The following is a 20,179-nucleotide window of genomic DNA, read 5'->3' on the forward strand; positions in this document are numbered from 1 at the left end:
CCTGCCCCTCTGCTCTGCTCTTGTGATACCCCACTTGGAGTACTGTGTACAGTTTTGGTGTCCTCAGCATAAGAAGGACACGGAGCTGTTGGAGCAAGTCCAGAAGATGTCCACATGGATGATAAGGGAGCTGGAGCACCTCCTGTATGAAGATTGACTGAGAAAGTTTGGGCTGTTCAGCCTGGAGTAGCTGCATGGAGACCTCATAGCAGCCTTCCAGTATCTGAAGGGGGCCTGCAAGTGTGCTGGAGGACTCTTCATCAGGGGCTGTAGTGATAGGACAAGGGGTAATGGGTTTAAACTTAAACAGGGAAGTTCAGGTTATATATAAAGAAGTAATTCTTTGCTGTGAGGGTGGTGAGGCACTGGAACATGTTGCCCAAAGTAGTTGGGAATACTCTATGACTGGCAGCGTTCAAGGCCAGGTTGGACAGAGCCTTGGGCAACATGGTCTAGTGTGAAGTGTTCCTGCCTGTGGCAGGGGGTTGGAACTGGATGATCTTAAGGTCCTTTCCTACCCTAACCATTCTATGATTCTATGATCTTGAAAGATGTGTTATGAAAGCAATGTTTTGGACATTATTTTTCATTGTTCAAACATTATGTATTTTGCAATTTTTTTGCAGATTCTGACAACAAAGGTGTGAATTCCAGTCGCTTGGTTGCGTGCATAACCACTTTGTTCTTATTTAGCAAAATCAGGCCCCAGCTAATGGTCAAACATGCCATGACCATGCAGCCCTACCTGACCACTAAATGTAGTGTAAGTAAAGCAAAATCAGTCTTCCCCCCCCGATAATAATGCATGGAAATTAATGTCTCTTATATGCCTGATGAAAGTAGGAAAAGAGCAAATAAAAAATTTGTTTCCATTTCATGACTATCATACTTTCCAAAGATATTAGGTCATTTTGATGATCTCTAGCTTTTAAGATGTTGTTCCTCACCCTCTACCTCCACATTTTACAGCCAGATGAAAATGAAACCTCTTCTGCCTCTTTCCCTTGAGGAACTCAGTTTTTTACCTGTTATAATTTAAAATATTTTTGGTTTATAGTCAGTCTTAAAAGTAATTAAGATTTAACATATGTATCTTAAGACTAAAGGTATGGTTCCATAGGATAGAGTGATCTAACATATAGCAAATATATAAGAAGGAAAATATCCTGCTCTATCATCTTCAGCTCTTCACCTCTCCCTACCTTAGCTCTGGTGGTTTTGTATTCCCCTGTAAGACAGTTTAGCTCACAAAAATTGTCTAGTGCTATAATGCTGAACCCTCCTCTCTGGTAAAATGTCTCCCCTTCTCTGAAACATTGTATTGCTTTCTGCCATTTTGATTAGTACAGTTGGCTCAGTGAAGGTTGTGATGAACACCTGATCTGGCAGAAGGAGCAGGGCAGGATCATGCAGCCATGGCTCAGAGAAAAGCTTGTCAGTGTGGGTGGCAGCAATCCATTACATTACTTCAATTGGCCAGGGAAGGGCAGGTTTGAGGAAACTTATCATTTTAGCTTCTATGTGTAGCCTAGCATTGTACAGGTTTAGCCCTGGAATATTCTCTAGGCACATCTACAACTGACATTTAGAACTCCTTCTGATCAAACAGTGTAGGAAAGGTTTATCTGATTATTTACTTGCTGCAACATCTCTTTAGTGCATTATATAAGTTTTATACAGATTGAGATGAATTGTAGAATTACCACTGTCAGCTCAGATATGTTAAATAGCTTGAGAACAGCATTTGGAAATTCTCCTATCATGATTAGTGAGTTTGATTTATCATAAAAGTAAATTTCCAGCAGGATGTATATTTAATATATAAATGTTTTCCATAGATTCCTCACAATACATGTACTGTCATGATAATGCAAACTGGTAATCATTTTGTCATTTCTATATTTGTATTCTACATATGTATGTATCTATTTTTTTGAGCTACATTCAGCCATAGCACAACTTCATTTGTTGCTGATAACTATTACAAGGTGTTGTGTGTTCTCCAGTGTGCATGGGTCAGGAAAAGTCCCCAGATTTGTTGTAGGACTCCAAAAAATTATTGGGACCAAAAGTTTTCAGGTCTGTCACAGTCTTGATGAGAGGTGAAGTTCTGCTTCTACAGATATTTTTTTTCTCCCCCAGAAGTTCTGTAGAAGAACTTGCTTTCAAAATAATATGCAGTTTAAAAGCAGATGTAAACTATATAAATATTTTTAAATCTTTACCAAATATCTTACATAAGGTACATAATTGTATGATACTAATATGCAATTTTATTATATGCATATGTAATATATAATTAATGCATATGTATTACATTACACATATTAATGATACTTAGCTTATAGGTAACACAACCAGAAACATTATATGCTATAAATACTGTTGTTTCAGACCCAGAATGATTTCATGGTGATCTGCAATGTTGCAAAAATCTTAGAACTTGTAGTGCCACTAATGGAGCACCCAAGTGAGACCTTTCTTGCCACCATTGAAGAAGACCTCATGAAACTTATAATCAAATATGGCATGACGGTAAACTTTTAATTGCTACTATTCAGTTGATTCTACTTCACATTGTGAAATACATGGCTTTGATTTAAAGTCTGTCTTCATTATCAAGATAACTTTTGAGCCACAAAAATCAATGTTCTTGGCTTACTGATGTTTGTAAGTGTTGCTATATTTTAACAATTTTCAGTTTGGTCAGGTTTTCAGAGCAGCCTAGGGGATGGACATTACATCTGTTAGATTGTTAGTTTTAGTTCTACATAGCTTTCTCCTACATAACTTCATAAAAATCTCAATTTTAACTTCTAAACATTTAGCTCATTTGTTCTTCTTGCTCCTAGGTTGTTCAGCATTGTGTGAGCTGTCTTGGGGCTGTTGTGAACAAAGTCACCCAGAACTATAAATTTGTGTGGGCTTGTTTTAATAGATACTATGGTGAGTAAAATCACATCATGTAATGGTCAGTCTTCAGTTTTGTTTACAAGTCTTGTGTTAAGGATACACCATGATTAAATACTGTGATCAAAACCTTTATCTCACTGTAGGTGCACTTTCAAAATTAAAAAGTCAACACCAAGAAGACCCCAATAGTACAATATTTACTACCAATAAACCAGCACTCCTTAGATCACTTTTCACTGTTGGAGCATTGTGTCGGCATTTTGATTTTGATCAGGAAGATTTTAAGGGCAACAGTAAGGTAAAATAACTTGTATTTACTCTCCATGTATTATGAATACTGAATGCTCCACTTCAGTTTGAAAGCACAGTATTTCTAGTCCCTCAAAGCTATGTATTTTTTCATAATGCATACAGTATAGCTTTTTGGTTTCTAAATACATGGGTTTGCAAAGGTCATGCAGTAAGATTGTGTTTTTCCTTTTTTATATTTATTCTTTTTATAAGAGATAAAAATCTTCTGATTCATCTTCAAATAGCTATTATATTTGTTTTAATTTCCTCAGGTTAATATTAAGGATAAAGTACTTGAACTACTGATGTATTTTACAAAGCATTCAGATGAAGAAGTACAGACAAAAGCCATTATTGGCCTTGGTAAGAAATATTAATAGTTTTTATTATTCTGCTATAGTAAAAATCCATGCATTTCAGCAGGAATTAAGTTATTTATATAGTGGCAGTGGAATTTATTTAAAAACAAAGTTCACTGCATGTTTTATTGGAGAACTGGCTATAGAAAAGTACTCAAAGTGATACTTCGAAGTTGTATACTTCTGCAGCAGAGTGGATGCTTTTGACAGTGAATGCATTTTTGATGTGTGACCAAGTCTTAAAAAACATCAGGTTTCCAAAGTAATGGAGATGCTATTTTTTTCCCCACATGCAGGTATATTGTATCTCTAAATTTTGTTTATCAGTCCATAAGGAATGGTTAAAGAATAACTAGAAAAAATGCTGGATAAACTTTGATCATTTTAAGTGTCAAGGGAACCTTGCCAGTTTATACGAACTGCGGGATTTCATGAGGCATTGAGATGATGTCATAGTTTATATATTACAGCTTCTATGGGGATTTTGGCAGTATTTCAATTTTAAATAGATTCTTTATCTGAAGGCTGATTCGGAGAAAACTCCAGGAACAAACTTCCCAATGAAGTTTTCAAGCTGACAAGCAGGTATTCTTTATTGCGGCGCCGGGAGACACGGGGGTAACTCCTCCTAACGTGTCCCTGTATTGCTATACAAGCCATCCTTATATAGTCCCTGGGCACACATACATATTCATGAGGCTACGTATGGATTACATCATTTTCCAGAGAGTTCCCCACATGCGTACAGAGTTGTGGTGGTCTCTGAGGGTCGTTTACTTCTTCCAACAATCTTCATCACTTCTGGCAGCCTTTGAAGCACGTGCAGTAGATGCTCATACCAGTTTAATTGGTTCGTTAGCACCAGAGACATAATAATCCTCCTATCCTCCTACTTATCAGTTAGTTTAACTGTAGCCCATCCTGGACACCTGCAGTTCCCAGATACTCCTTATCCCTGTGTCCTGTTCTTCTAGACTGTTTTTCTTAAAACTAGGCCAACTATAATGATTTGTCTTGTGAGAATTCTTAGTATGTTCTCTAGCTGTACTCTATTTTTTTCTCTATGTATCATGCACCTCAGTAATTTTCCATTGCTACTGTTACAAAGCCATCAAACTTAACATTTCTTAAAACTATTTATAAAGGTTTCTATATCCCATTTTGTGATTTTGTGCCCCTTTGTCTCAAATTCCCCCCTTTTTCTGTCCTTTTGCAAATTCTTTTGCAACATTTTATATATTACAATTACCATCGAAAGTCTTTTTGAAATAATTTCCCATTTCTACTTGGTGCTTAATTTCATTCCTTTTCCAATCTTCGTAATTTATCATAGACCATTTACAACACCAGAGGGAACATTGTATCATACCACAAGTAATCAATATTAAAATAATTAACACCAATATTCCTGCAACCAGTTGCCTCAACCAGGAGAGATTGGGTAACCATGAAGTTAACTTTTTCCATGTTTCTTCAAAACCCCAGGAGGTGTCATCCATGGTCATTTCATGAAATATCTTAGTTTGTTTCCAAAATTCCTCCAGATCTGTTTCAATTCTGCCACTTCGGTCTATATAGGAACAACAGCTTTCATTGACTATGGAGGAAACCCCTCCTTGTGATGACAGTAACATGTCTAGAGCCGTTTGGTTTTGTAATACTATTTAGACAGGCTGGTTATCTCTTGTTGTTCTGCCTGGATTATATAATGTTTTTGCTTTCCATTTCCTCTATAGTTGCTGAGATATTTACAATTGCCTTCTCTAATTCACTTACTCACAAAGATGGAATTAGCCCTCTTACAAAACTATGAAATGCGGTGTGCCGTTCAATAATAGGGTTAAACCCTCGTTTAATCCGTTTAGCAAAACTTCTGATCCAGGTCCCAGAAGGATACCTGTCGATAATAGTAAAATTGGGTATTACAGCACCTAAGGTGCATGCCCCTTTCCAGTTGGGGGGTAGAGTCTTATAAGCATTTTTCCACATAACCAATACCATCCTTTCCCTTTAGGAACGGGCCACCATTGAGCTATAATACCATCTATAATAATAGTATGATTGCAATTTGAATGGTGACCTACATCTGTGGCATTTAAACAAGCAAAATTTCTTACCCTGGTTTCTGATGTAATACATCTTTGTGCGCAGGTATAATATTTATTACCTATATTAGGATTAACTTCCAAATTTTAAACTTCCCTTTGAATACAGATTACTAGTGTTCACCCACAAATTTGTCCATGAGACAGTGTTAGGAATTGGAACTCCAATTAATGGGAGATTCAGGCTTTCTCCTGATTTAGGCAACTGTGCACACACCCAACAGTCACTACGATTAAAAACATTGGTAACATTAGTAATTTCAGGTATAAGTTCTGGTCCCAAGCTTGTGTGCCAGTTATCATATGAGTCCAAATTATGACCGACACAATTTCATATGCAAGGGTACTGAAGGTTCGATCCACCATGTCTTCTCTGGCTCTAGTGCTTTCTTTATTCTTGAATAATGTATCCAAGCAGGTTGTTCCTTTATCTTCACTGCTGTAAAGGTTTTCAATAATATCTGGTATAGTCCGCTCCACTTCTCCTGTAGAGGATCTCCTGAAAAATTCTTAACGTAAACCCAGCCTCCAGATCTGAAAGGGTGAATCAGATAATCCAAACCTCTTGCTCTTGTCCCTGCTATTCTCTTAATCTCCTCCAATAGTTTTCCCAGATTGATCAGAAACTATCAAATGGGCTAACCTCTTCTTTCGACGGAGGTTTAGTTTGAATTTTTAATAGAGCCAGTGGTAAACCTTGGTACCAATATAAATTCATTTCCTGACATATTTTACTAATTTGTTGTTTAATCAGATGGTTCATCTTTTCTACTTGCCCACTGGCCTGAGGCCTATATGGAACATGTAGTTGCCAATCAATTTCTAATTTTTTGCTAATTTCTTGTGACAATTTTGCCCTAAAGTGCGAGCCTCTGTCAGAAGAAATTGCCTCTGGTACCCCAAAACGAGCTTATCATCTCATTAAATAATATTTTAATCACTTGTTTTGCATTATTTACTCTACAAGGGAATGCTTCTGGCCAGCCTGAAAAAGTATCCATTAACACCAATAAATATTGATAACCTCCTTTTCTTGGTAATTCAGAAAAAATCTATTTGCCACTGCTGTCCCTGATAACTTCCTCTACCAGTTGTCCCAGTTTGATTTCTATTTTCAGTTTTAGGATTATTCTTAAGACATAGCTGACATTGTTTTGTCACTAACTGAACTGTGGTGTATAGATTCCTTCCTACAATTTGTCTAAATATTTACACAAAGAGTTGCTACCCCAATGAGTTTTATTATGTTCTTCCTGAACTAACATCCAGAGCTGGTTATAGGGGATTACAATTGGCCCATCAGGTATTTGAGCCCAATCCTCTTTATTTTCCTGTCCCTTTAGATCCTCAATCAGTTTTCTATCCTCTTTTGAATACCTAGGTTTAGATTTTTCAATTGTTAGTTTGCCATCAGGGATTAAGGACATGGTTTGAGATTGTTCAGCTGCTCATTTGGCTTCAAAATTGGCCAAATTATTTCCAGTTTCCTGATCAGAATCACCTTGCTGATGTCCTTTACAGTACATAATAGCTACTTCTTCAGGTAGCTGAACAGCTTCCAGTAATTGTAGAATTTCTGTAGCATGTTTAATCTGTTTCCCTTATGTTTCAAAAGTCCATGTTCTTTACAGATAGCACCATGTGCATGGACCACACCAAATGTGTATTTAGGATCAGTCCAAATATTTATCCTTTTATCTTTAGCCAATTCCAGGGCTCTCGTTAATGCTATTATTTCTGCCTTCTGGGCAGAGGTGTTTGCAGGTAAAGGTTTAGCTTCTATTACCTGTGAAGTGGTGGTAATGGCATATCCTGCCTTTCCTTTACCATTTTTCATGGAGCTACTACCATCAGTAAACCAAGAATCAGCATCTTCCAGGGGTTTTTCTTTCAAGTCTGGTCGGCTCGAATATACAGCCTCTATGGCGGTCAAGCAGTTGTGTGTTAGTGGTTCTGTCGACTGTCCCTGCAAAAGGATGCTGGGTTCACAGCGTTAGTGACCACAACTTCTATATCACCCTGTTCTACAATGGTGGCCTGGTATTTTAAAAAAACATAAAGGAGATAACCAGTGGATTCCTTTCTGCTCCAGGACTGCTGATACCACATGGGACACTAGTACAGTAATCTTTTGTCCCAAGGTGAATTTGTGAGCCTCTTCAATATTTATGACGACTGCTGCCACAGCCCTTAGGCATCCGGGCCATCCTTTGCTCGCTTCATTCAGCTGTTTTGAAAAATAGGCCACTACCCTTCTGCAGGGTCCTAGTTTCTGAGCAAGGACCCCCAAAGCTATTCCCTGTTCTTCACAGGAATATAGCCAAAAGGATTTAGTCACATCCAGGAGTCACAGAGCTGCAGTTCTCATTAGCTCTGTTTTTAAATTTCTAAAACCCCCCTCTGCTGTATCAGTCCATTCTAAAGAGGGAGAGTTTCCTTTCAACAGTTCATATAGTGGTCTTACCAGAACACCATAATCATGGATCCAAAGTCTGCACCGTCCAGTCATTCCCAGGGATGTCCGGAGCTCCTTGACGGTTGACGGTCATGGAGTCTTGCAAATGGCTTATTTTCTAGCAGTTCCAAGTTCTCTCTGTCCTCCTGTTATTTCATATCCTAGGTAGGAAACTTGGGTTTGGGTTAGTTGGGCCTTTTGTCTGGATACCCGATAACCATTCAGTCCCAGAAAATTTAACAATTCCACTGTCCACTTGATACATTCTTCCTTTGTTTCTGTAGCAATTAACAGGTCATCCACATATTGTAACAGAGTCCCGTTTGAGTAGGTGGCTTCCATGATTCTAGTTCTCATGCTAGCTGATTTCTAAAAATTGCTGGACTGTTTTTTTTTAACCCTTTAGGTAATACTGTCCAAGTTAATTGAGTTTCCCTTCCTGTATCAGGATTTTCCCATTCGAAAGCCAATAATTGTGGCTTTCTTTGGCCAATGGTAAGCAAAAGAAAGTGTCTTTTAAATCCAGGATGGCAAACCATTTCTGATTATTATTCAATTTAGTCAATACGAATTAGCTACTACTGGACGAATGTCCTCTGCAATTTTGTTGATTGCCCCGAGATCGTGAACCAATCTTCAACTTTTCCCATCAGATTTCTTTACCGTCCAGATAGGAGTATTATATTCCGATTCACATTCAATTAATAATCTATATTTTAAAATTTATCAATTTTTTTTATTATTCCCTTTGATCTTCTATTTTTAAGGGATACTGTTTTATTCTAATTGGGTAGGCCCCCCTTTTTATTTTCACTTTAACAGGTAAAGCATTTTTCGCCTTACCTGGAACTTCAGATGCCCATACTCCCACATATACCTGATCAAGGATTTCTTCTATTTCAGGGAGGTCCTCCTTTTTGCTTTTCTGTTGAATTAAATATAAACTCAAAACTGCAATTAATTGGTTGTTTTTAACTCTGAATTCTATTTTGCCTTCCTTAAATATTGCTTCTCGCCCTAACAAAGATTTTAGAGAATTTGGCATGTGTAAAAATTTATGCATTCCTATTTGTTTTCCCAATTTGTACTTTAAAGGTTTCAGAAAGAATGCCTTTTCTTTTTTCTTTTTTTTTTTCCTCTTTTTTTCTTGGTTGGCAGTAGCTCCCACATTTGTAACAAATTCTTTTCTCTCCTATTTAACACCAAATAAGTTGATCCTGTATCCACTAAAATTCCACTTTATTTCCTCTAGTCCCTAGTTTTAATGTAACCAGTGGATCTGCTAGGGTAGATTCCCCAGGTCCCTGTCAGTTTAGTTCCAGTTCAGTCACCAGAGCCACTCCGTGGCACTGCCTCCCCTCAGGGCAGTCTCACTTCCAGCGTCCAAAACCCCCCATAGCACGCACACCGATCCGATTTCACAGAAGAACCCACTCCCTCACATCCTGCCGACATCCCTCCTCCCATGCTCAAACACAGGAGCTGTTTGCTGTCCCCTCCTTTCCCCCTTGGTTTTCCCTTTTTTTTTTCCTCACAGAACGCTTCTGGTTTAACCCCTTCTTAACTCTGAATGTGAATGTGCCGCTTGTTACCAGTGACAGAAATCTCTTCCTCCTTATCAATATCAGATAGGACAGATGCAGAGGGTGCTCCTCTCGGAGGTACCTGTGGTATGTGATTTTCCACCCTATCTTCCTGATTACTGTTTTTTAACTTTAAACATCTCTGTCCCCAATATCACAGGCTGAGCATCTCCAGCTTAACTTTCAGTTTTTCCCTGCCCTATTCCAAAGCCAAAATTAAGGAATCTGGCGGAGCTATATTAATTTTGCATTCAGTCTGTCACTCTGTGTTATTTCTTAAAGTGAAAAACATATCTGCATACATTAGTTCATCCCATTTTCCTTGCCCCCTTAAAACAACATTAATTGTAACACTGTATTATAGTTCAGAGTTCCATTTTTAGGCCATTTTTCCTGATCTTCCAAACTATACAAAGGCCACCATTGGTTACAATATTTTACCCATATTTTCTTATTTACCAAGCCCCCAGGAGACCCTCCAAGTTCTTTCCAGTGTTCCAAAATGCACCCAAAAGGATTCTTTTTCAAGACCTCTTCACTCTGCTGATTTTCCATTATCAATCTCACATTCACACACACACACACACACACAGACGGGATCCCCAGACATACTCCACACAGTTACAACACTTGAGACAGAGACAGAGACTTAAGTTCAACCAAACAAACAACAGTTAATAACACAGTTATAACATCCTGTCACCAGTACCAAAATCACAAGACCAAAATCATTACTGTAACAAGCCACAAAATAAGGCGAATACCAGTAGAATCAAAAGCAATACTTCCTAACCCCTATGACTCAGACCATATTGTCACATTAATAGGGGGGGTTCCTTGAACCCTTTATAGTTGACCAGCCTGTCAGTGTCCCAGGAAGGATGAGACCCTTGTGTCCGACCAGCCTGTCTGCGTCCCACTGTGGGAACCATACTGAGCAGCCCACTGTACCGGAGGGCTATTCAGGGACCCATGCTGATGGCATCACTGAATCAATTCCCTTATGGGCTGTTGATAGCACACTGGACCCAAAACCATTTCCACAAGACACCCCCTGTGTCTTGCAGGACCCAAACCACAAGAAGCCCCCTGCTTCTTGTGGGTGTATACCAAACGGACGCTAGCAGCCGGGTATACCCCTTTACCTACGAGATTTCTTATCTCGATTTACGGAAGGCTTCCAAACCATGCGTACGCTTACCAAACCAATTTACCAAACCAATTTACTAAACCGAGGTGCCCCCTACACCTTACAGACTATACAAAAAAAGAATACCTTTTATGAGATGTCCTTGTCTGCTCCTGCAGCGATCCAAATGAGTCGAGGGGTCCCTCCGGGAAAAATTCCCCAGGGCCCTACGGAGCCCTGTCCTCAGCGGGTCCTGCAGCTGAGCAGAGAGGGTCTCATCTGGGTCGCCAAATTGATTCGGAGAAAACTCCAGGAACAAATTTGCCAACAAAGTTTTCAAGCTGTCAAGCAGGTATTCTTTATTGCGGCGCCGGGAGACACGGGGGATAACTCCTCCTAACGTGTGTCCCCGTATTGCTATACAAGCCATCCTCATATAGTCCCTGGGCATACATACATATTCATGAGGCTACATATGGATTGCATAATTTTCCAGAGAGTTCCCCACATGCGTACAGAATTGTGGTCCTGGTCTCTGGGGATCGTTTACTTCTTCCAACAATCTTCATCACTTCTGGCAGCTTTTGAAGCATGCACAATAGATGCTCATACCAGTTTAATTGGTTCGTTAGCACCAGAGACATAATAATCCTCCCATCCTCCTACTTATCAGTTAGTTTAACTGTAGCCCATCCTGGACACCTGCAGTTCCCAGATGCTCCTTATCACAGTATCACAGTATGTTAGAGATTGGAAGGGACCTCAAAAGATCATCTAGTCCAATCCCCCTGCCGGAGCAGAAACGCCTAGATAAGTTTACACAGGAATGTGTCCAGGCGGGTTTTGAATGTCTCCAGAGAGGGAGACTCCACAGCCTCCCTGGGGAGCCTGTTCCAGTGTTCTGTCACCCTCACTGAGAAGAAGTTTCTTCTCAAGTTTAAGTGGAACCTCTTGTGTTCCAGTTTGTACCCATTACCCCTTGTCCTATCATTGTTTGCCACTGAGAAGAGCCTGGCTCCATTCTCGTGACACTCCCCCTTTATATATTTATATACACTAATAAGGTCACCCCTCAATCTCCTCTTCTCCAAACTATCCAGCTCTCCAAACTATCTCCTCTTCTCCTACTACCCAGCTCCCTCAGTCTTTCCTCATAAGGGAGATGCTCCACTCCCTTAATCATCTTAGTCGCCCTGCGCTGGACTGTCTCCAGCAGGTCCCTGTCCTTCTTAAACTGAGGGGCCCAGAACTGGACACAATATTCCAGATGAGGTCTCACCAGGGCAGAGTAGAGGGGAAGGAGGACCTCTCTCGACCTACTAGCCATCCCCCTTCTAATACAACCCAGGATGCCATTGGCCTTCTTGGCCACAAGGGCACAGTGTCGGCTCATGGTCATCCTGTCGTCCACTAGGACCCCCAGGTCCTTCTCCCCTACACTGCTCTCTAACAGGTCGTTCCCCAACCTATACTGGTACCTGGGGTTGTTCCTGCCCAGATGCAGGACTCTACACTTTCCCTTATTATATTTCATCAAGTTATTCCCTGCCCAGCTCTCTAGCCTGTCCAGGTCTCGCTGGATGGCAGCACAGCCTTCTGGTGTGTCGGCCACTCCTCCCAGCTTAGTGTCATCAGCAAACTTGCTGATAGTACACTCAATTCCCTCATCTAAATCGTTGATGAATATATTAAATAATACTGGTCCCAGTACCGACCCTTGAGGCACTCCACTAGATACAGGCCTCCAACTAGACTCCGCCCCATAGACTACAACTCTCTGGCTTCTCTCCTTCAGCCAGTTCACAGTCCACCTCACTACCTGATAATCCAGACCACACTTCCTCAATTTAGCTGCGAGGATGCTGTGGGAGACCGTGTCAAACGCTTTGCTGAAGTCAAGGTAGACCACATCCACCGCTCTGCCATCATCCATCCACCGTGTTATTTCCTCATAAAAGGCTACGAGATTGGTCAAGCATGACTTCCCCTTGGTGAAGCCATGCTGACTGCCCCTCATAACCCTCTTATCCTTGATATGCCTTAAGATGGCACCAAGGATAAGGTGTTCCATCACTTTCCCAGGAATGGAGGTGAGGCTGACTGGTCTATAGTTACCCGGGTCCTCCTTCTTGCCCTTTCTGAAGACAGGAGTGACATTTGCTTTCCTCCAGTCCTCAGGCACCTCTCCCGTTTCCCAAGACTTGGTAAAGATGATGGAGAGCGGTCTAGCAATGACCTCTGCCAGTTCCCTCAGCACCCGCGGGTGCATCCCATCCGGACCCATGGATTTATGGATGTCCAGATTGCTCAACTGGCCTCTAACCCATTCCTCATCGACTAAGGCAAACCGCTCCGTTGACCTGTCTTCATCTGAGGTCTCAGAGGTACAGGGCTCTTCAGGACTGCCTCCGGCAGAGTAGACAGAGACAAAGAAGGCATTCAGTAACTCTGCCATCTCTGTATCTTCTGTCACCAGGGCACCCATCCCGTTCATCAGCGGGCCTACATTGCCTCTGGTGTTAGTTTTATCTGCCATGTATTTGAAAAAGCTCTTTCTGCTGTCCTTGACCCCTCTCGCCAGCTTTAATTCCAAGGAGGCCTTAGTCATCCTAGCTGCTTTCCTACATCCTCTAGCAGCAGCCTTATATTCCTCCCAAGTGGCCAGCCCTTCCTTCCATGACCTGTAAACTCTTCTCTTCCACTTCAGCATGCCCAGCAATTCCCTATTTAGCCACGCAGGTCTCCTGACCCTCTTCCTTGACTTCCTACGTGTCGGGATGCTCTGATCTTGAGCTCGGAAAAAGCAGTCCTTGAACGTCAACCAACTATCTTGGGCCCCTTTACCTTCAAGCAGCCTAGCCCATGGGATTTCCCCTAGCAATTGCTTGAAGAGGCCAAAGTTTGCCCTGCTAAAGTCCAGGGTTGCAATTCTACTTGCTATTCTACTGGCCCTACCACACAAGATCCTGAATTCCACCATCTCATGGTCGCTGCAACCAAGGCAGCCCTCAACCTTCACTCCTTCAACCAGACCCTCCTTGTTAGTGAGGATGAGATCCAGCAGCGCTCCTCTCCTGGTTGGCTCATCCACCATTTGCATGAGGAAGTTATCATCCATACACTGGAGGAACCTCCTGGACTGTGGCTGGGTTGCTGAATAGTCCTTCCAGCAAACATCAGGGAAGTTAAAATCCCCCACGACGACCATGGCCTGTGACTGTGAGGCCGCTCTCAGCTTCCTGTAGAAGGCCTCGTCAACTTCCTCACCCTGATCCGGTGGCCTGTAACAGACCCCCACAACAGTATCGCCCCTGCCAGCCTGCCCCTTAATTCTCACCCACAGACTCTCAACTTGTTCGTCATCTGTCCCTGCACAGAACTCAACGCATTGTAGCTGCTCTCGCACATAAAGAGCAACCCCACCACCCCGCCTGGATGGCCTGTCTTTCCTGAAAAGAACATAGCCCTCCATGACTATATTCCAGTCATGTGAGCTGTCCCACCATGTCTCTATAATTGCCACCAGATCATAATCTCCTGACTTAACACAGGTTTCTAGCTCCTCCTGCATATTTCCCATGCTGCGCACATTGGTGTACAGACATTTCAGGGAGCGAGCCGAGCACACCGATTTCACCCTGAGATTATAGGAGGCCTCCCAGTCTTCATCAATTCTGGAGTGCTGCCCCACTGGGGCAAGCCCAGCTACAACCCCATCCCCCTCCGAATCTAGTTTAAAGCTCTCCAAATGAGCCCTGCTAATTTGTGCCCCAGCATCCTTTTGCCTCTGTGTGATAAACCTTTCCCACATGCCATTGTCCAGACTGGTGCCCTATAAAACCAGCCGTTATCAAAGAAACCAAAGCCCTGCCTGCAGCACCAGCCTCGAAGCCAATCGTTTATGGACTGAATTTTCCCATTCAGTCCCACATCATCAACAGAAGATGGAAGGAGTGAAGAGAAGATCACCTGAGCCCCGGAGTCTCTCACCATCCGCCCCAAGGCCCTGTAGTCTTTCTTCATCCCCCTCAGACTGCGGGAAGCAGCTTCCCCCTCACCTGTCTGGAAGACCAGCATCTGGTAGTAGTCTGTTGGGTGCACCAGGTTGGGGAGCGCCCTGGTGATATCCCTGATCCGGCCTCCAGGCAGACTACACACTTCCCTATGATGAGGGTCAACTCTGCATATCGGGCCCTCTGTTCCTTTCAGAATGGAATCACCTACTACAATGACCCTTCTTTCTTTCTTATCAGAGGCAGTCTTGAGGTGCAAAGTCGACCGCTTTTTCCTATGTGGCCTTGTAGGCGGGCCTTGCACCACATCCTCACCTACCTCTCCTTCAAGATCCAGGGCCTCAAACCTATTATGGAGGGACACCTGGGGAAGCAGGGCAGGAAGGGAGGAGGGCTGCCCATGATGCCGAACCGGTACTCGCTTCCAACCCTCATCATCTTTTTGGTCCCCTACCTCTGGGTGACAGCTACATGGCGACAGCTGTCTCAGTGTCCTGTTCTTCTAGACTGTTTTTCTTAAAAGTAGGCCAACTATAATGATTTATCTTGTGAGAATTCTCAGTATGTTCTCTAGCTGTACTCTATTTTTTTCTCTATGTATCATGCACCTCAGTAATTTTCCATTGCTACTGTTACAAAGCCATCAAACTTCACATTACTTAAAAGTATTTATAAAGGTTTCTATATCCCATTTTGTGATTTTGTGCCCCTTTGTCTCAAGGCAATAGTATGGTCTCTCAGTGACTTGCATTAGTGCATGAACTGCCACTGAGTGGTTTGTATCATGTTCATCCTCTGCTCGAGGACCAGAACTCTGCATGTGAGAGAATCTTGTTTGGGCATATAGGCCTTGGTTTCTGCAAGAGTTCAGTTCATGGTTATGGTTTAGTCTAAAGAAAATTGTCTCCCATGTGTGTGAGCTTGCACTGTGTGGTTAAGTATGAACAAGAATTTGCTTCCTTATGCTGCAGTTTAGGTGTTTTTTTAGATATCCTGCTTCAGCTCAGTCTGGGGAAGATTCTGAAGATAAGGACTGAGATCAAATCTTGATTTGATATTCTGAGGAAACAATTTCATACAGTTGAGTGGGATTAATGGCTTTAGAGTTGCCTCTGTCACAGAAGCAATCCTATGGTGTTCTGACTAGTCTTTCTAGGATCTGTATCAGTAGGCATTCTTCAGATTTAATTTTTTTTTTTCCTTTTCTGCCTGTAAGCATGTCAGTCTTAATTTTAATGAAACCTCAGAAAACTGTTTTCAGTGATATATTAATCTCATCTAAGTACTGGTTCCGTTTTGAGGGTAGCTGCTGGATGTACAGAGATGTGTTAGGCAGTGCAAAGTTCTCTTACAGGCTGGTAATTGAGCCAAGTTGTGAAATCCATTCAACATTTGTGTGCAGCAACAGGGTGAAAATGACTAACAAGCTACTTTAACATTTATATAGAGTGAAGGCATCACATGAAGAGTGTGTACTTTCCTATCGGTAATTATTTGTGTGTCCTTTCAGTAAGGACACTCAACAGTTTTAGCCTTTGATTTTTGGATGTGTCACTGCTGTTGAGAGGTTAAGCTTAATCATAGAATAGTTAGGGTTGGAAAGGACCTTAAGATCATCTAGTTCCAACCCCCCTGCCATGGGTAGGGACACCTCGCACTAAACCATGTCACTCAAGGCTCTGTCCAACCTAGCCTTCATCTCCTATGACAGATTCTCATGCCAAGTAAGATATCTTCCCCACTTACAGGGGATGGAAAAAGAAGAATTTCCTAAAGAATGCTGTTGGTTTAAGACACACTTAAGTAAGCAAACATAGGAAAGAGTGAGTTATGGATTGTTACACATACATACAAGTGCTTTTCTTTTAATGTTTAAAATTTACCTTAAAAAATGGGTTAGGCTTTCTCAGAAGTGGTCAAGTTATAAATATCAATACACCTGTATAGAGTACACAATTATACTCCAAAACACACCATTCCTTTTTTTCTTTTTCTTTTTTTTTTTTTTACCACTTATTTCCCTTCTATCTCCCCTTCCTTCTCTCCTCTTCCTGTTTTGAGACTGAAACAATATCTTAAACACACTGAGGTCTTGCCCTAGACTTGACTCAGACTTTACCTACACTGTCTTTTCTGTGTGCACAGAGCCAATGTTAAAAGCCTGACTCAGTCTTCCCTTTGTTACAGCCACTTTTATAGATCACTTTTGCATATTTTTATTTTCTGTCATTTTCCCCCCATTCTTCTTTCATGTTTTCTGTATGTTCATTCAGAATCTTAGTTTCTGTGGTCGTGAAAAATACGCTTAATGTCTGCTTTTCTCATAGTTTTAAAAAATGAATCAAGTAGTTAAACATAGTTAAATTTGGGAAGTTATGTTCCTATTGCTAGTTTTTTTCTGATACTCTGTGAGAGTTTGTCAGCAGCACTTCTAAATCTACCTATGTGATCTAAAATGATATATACTGTCACTAATTTAGATCAAAGTTTTTATGAAATAAAGATTTCCCTGACTAATAATAACAAGTTCTTTGTCAATGATAAAGCTACAGCTAAAAGCAGTTCTATAGTGTGTATCTTTACAGTGATGTCTTGGGAATGCTTCTTATAGTTTTCAAGAGAAGAGCTTAATAGGTATATAAATAATGACGGTGAGAGGTATAAATTTTATTTTACTGTGTTTGCTATGTTTTGGGGTATTTTTATTTTAAGAATTTATTTTTTAAATAATCATGATATCTATCAGCTTTTCCACATTTATTCTGCCTTCATATGAGTAACTCTTCACAGTTTCAGCAGAATGTTTTTCTCTAAATGTATTAGAAAAACAATGGGTATTTTTTTAGCAATGTTCCTTCCTTGCTCTTGGGAGACCTCCTAGCCATTCAGATGCAAACTAGTACACTGGATATGCTTCCAAGTCTGTATAACTCTTCCTTTAGTGCAACTGCCCTAGGTTGATACCCCATCTTGATCAGACTGAGTCATGGCTAATAGAACTGTCATGGCTAATAGAACTCCTTATAAGCTTAGAATGGTCTCCATATGAAAAAGCAATACTGTTTGTACTAGAAAGAGCTATGCTGTTGGGAGGAGCTAAATTTCATTCTTCTATTTTGAAGAAAGACTTAAAAAAGCAGAAATTTCTAGATAACAATGTGGAGTATTTCCTCTTTTCTTCCGTCCTTAGGGTTCACATTTATACAACACCCAAGTTTAATGTTTGAACAGGAAGTGAAGACTCTGTACAACAGCATTCTTTCAGATAAGAACTGTTCAGTAAACTTAAAAATCCAGGTGTTAAAAAACCTCCAGACCTACTTGCAGGAGGAGGATACACGTATGCAGCAGGCAGACAGAGACTGTAAGTGTTGATTTCTGTGCTAATGAGGCATGCAAAACCTAACTTTCTTGCATACAATTACTGTATGTGTAAACTGAGTCTCTTAAGATTGCTATCTAATCAATAATATTGTACACAAAGTATCTTATAATATTTTAAGAATCTTTATGTGCATAGGTATTTTGAGAATTGTAACTTATTATTTACTTACAAGATGTATAAATCATGAAAGCAATCCAGAATGCATAATTACTGTAATGATAGTATTAATACTTCTTAACAAAATCTTCTCTAAGGTTACTTTGCATATACAAAATAAGAACTTTTTAAAATTAAAACTAATGAGGATCAAGATTTTAAAGTCATGTCTATTTCTTTGAAGAATATTTGCCATCAGACTGTTCTGTGTTTTGTGAGATCATAAACCCATTCTAAGATAGCTGAAATGTATATTGTAAAGCTTAAAGAACAGTACGCATCAAGCAATGTCAAAGTAAATGATTATACTGTCGTGAATGTGCTATTATTTTTGTCCTTTTTACAGGGAAAAAAGTAGCAAAGCAGGAAGACCTGAAAGAAATGGGTGATGTTTCCTCAGGGATGAGTAGTTCCATCATGCAGCTATACCTCAAACAGGTCCTTGAGGCTTTCTTTCATACCCAGTCCAGTGTACGCCACTTTGCTCTCAATGTAATTGCACTAACGTTAAACCAGGGTCTCATTCACCCTGTTCAGGTATGGTAGGCTTTTATGCTGTGTTTTTTTGTTATTCAGGTTTTCACAACTTTTTACACTTGCTAGATACATTTCTAATTTTTCTCTTCCAGCTATGTTACAGTGATTTCTTATTGTAAGAAGAGGCCTTTACAGAAAGCATATTTTGGAATTTGTTTTATGTTATTTAGCCAGTAAGATCCCAAATGCTGTATTATCTTGTCTTTCAATCAAGATGTAAAAGCCCAACCAGTGCCTAAAGAGCACTTGCAAGTGTACTTTGGAGGATATTTCTGTTATAAATTTCAGGTGTATGCCAAGCTGTTTTCTTTCTTTGAGTCTTTATCCTGAAAAATGCATCAGTTTCCCTCCACTGCAATCCCCATGTTCTTCAAACACTATGGAATTCCAGAGTCAATGTCAGAACAGAGTTATCATCTCCATTATTCATAATACTTTTGTAATTATTTGTTTATACTACAGCCATTATATATGTTCAGTCATAAGTGATGCTTGGTTTTGTTGGGGGTTTTTGTTGTTTTGTTTTGGGTTTGTTTGTTTGGTATTAATGGCAAACTTTTGAGTTTGAGGGAAATGGAAATACCACCTGAAACCTCACAACTTCTAACAACTTCTGTCATTTATCATGTCCACTCTCTTGTGTATTTTGTACTATTTGCTTGTAAAAAGTAGTCAGGTAGTAAGTTGCATAGAGTTTCCTATTCTAATTTCTGCAGTAGTCAGAATATAACAAGAACAATGGTGTTATAGAAGAACAAAGAGTGAATAACCATTTCATTTGATTTTCAAGTGTGTGCCATACTTGATTGCTATGGGCACAGATCCAGAGCCCTCTATGAGAAACAAAGCTGACCAGCAGTTGATAGAAATTGACAAAAAATATGCTGGGTTCATTCATGTAAGTAATTCTAATTTTCTCATTTTACAAAACACTGTTACGTTGTCTGAGAACTAGATGATCTTAAGGTCCTTTCCAACCCTAACTATTCTAAGATTCTATAGGATTATAAAAGGTGGAAGCAAGGACAGGAAGCCTGGGAAGAGTACAAGGATGTTGTTCAGGAAGCTAGGGACCAGGTTAGGAAAGCTAAGGCCCAGTTAGAATTAATCTTCGCTAGGGATGTTAAGGATAACAGGAATGGATTCTACAGGCACGTAGCAAATAAAAAACAGACTAGGGACAACGAAGGCCCCCTCTGGAGGGTCTTGGGAGAACTAGCTACACAGGATTTAGAAAAGGATGAGGTTCTGAA

At 40.6% G+C, this 20,179-nt stretch overlaps 1 protein-coding gene across 6 annotated transcripts in view; it reads left to right on the forward strand.

Annotated features, from left to right (window-relative positions):
- The window catches only part of LOC133215963 (nipped-B-like protein), a 268,197-nt gene that overhangs the window by 171,826 nt on the left and 76,192 nt on the right, over window positions 1–20,179 (forward strand). For 5 of the 6 annotated variants that reach the window (XM_061360335.1, XM_061360337.1, XM_061360339.1 and 2 more), the window contains 8 exons: window positions 627–763; window positions 2,395–2,535; window positions 2,853–2,946; window positions 3,057–3,211; window positions 3,477–3,567; window positions 18,039–18,212; window positions 18,736–18,926; window positions 19,717–19,824. In XM_061360335.1, coding sequence (XP_061216319.1) covers window positions 627–763; window positions 2,395–2,535; window positions 2,853–2,946; window positions 3,057–3,211; window positions 3,477–3,567; window positions 18,039–18,212; window positions 18,736–18,926; window positions 19,717–19,824 — 1,091 coding nt within the window. The remainder of the gene's footprint in view (window positions 1–626; window positions 764–2,394; window positions 2,536–2,852; window positions 2,947–3,056; window positions 3,212–3,476; window positions 3,568–18,038; window positions 18,213–18,735; window positions 18,927–19,716; window positions 19,825–20,179) is intronic. The other variant, XR_009726531.1, reaches the window with a different exon arrangement.

The sequence above is a fragment of the Neopsephotus bourkii genome, unplaced genomic scaffold, assembly GCF_033783945.1.
Source record: "Neopsephotus bourkii isolate Nb327-2 ecotype Australia unplaced genomic scaffold, CSIRO-AGI_Nbou_v1 NB_1019, whole genome shotgun sequence".
NCBI lineage: Eukaryota > Metazoa > Chordata > Aves > Psittaciformes > Psittacidae > Neopsephotus > Neopsephotus bourkii.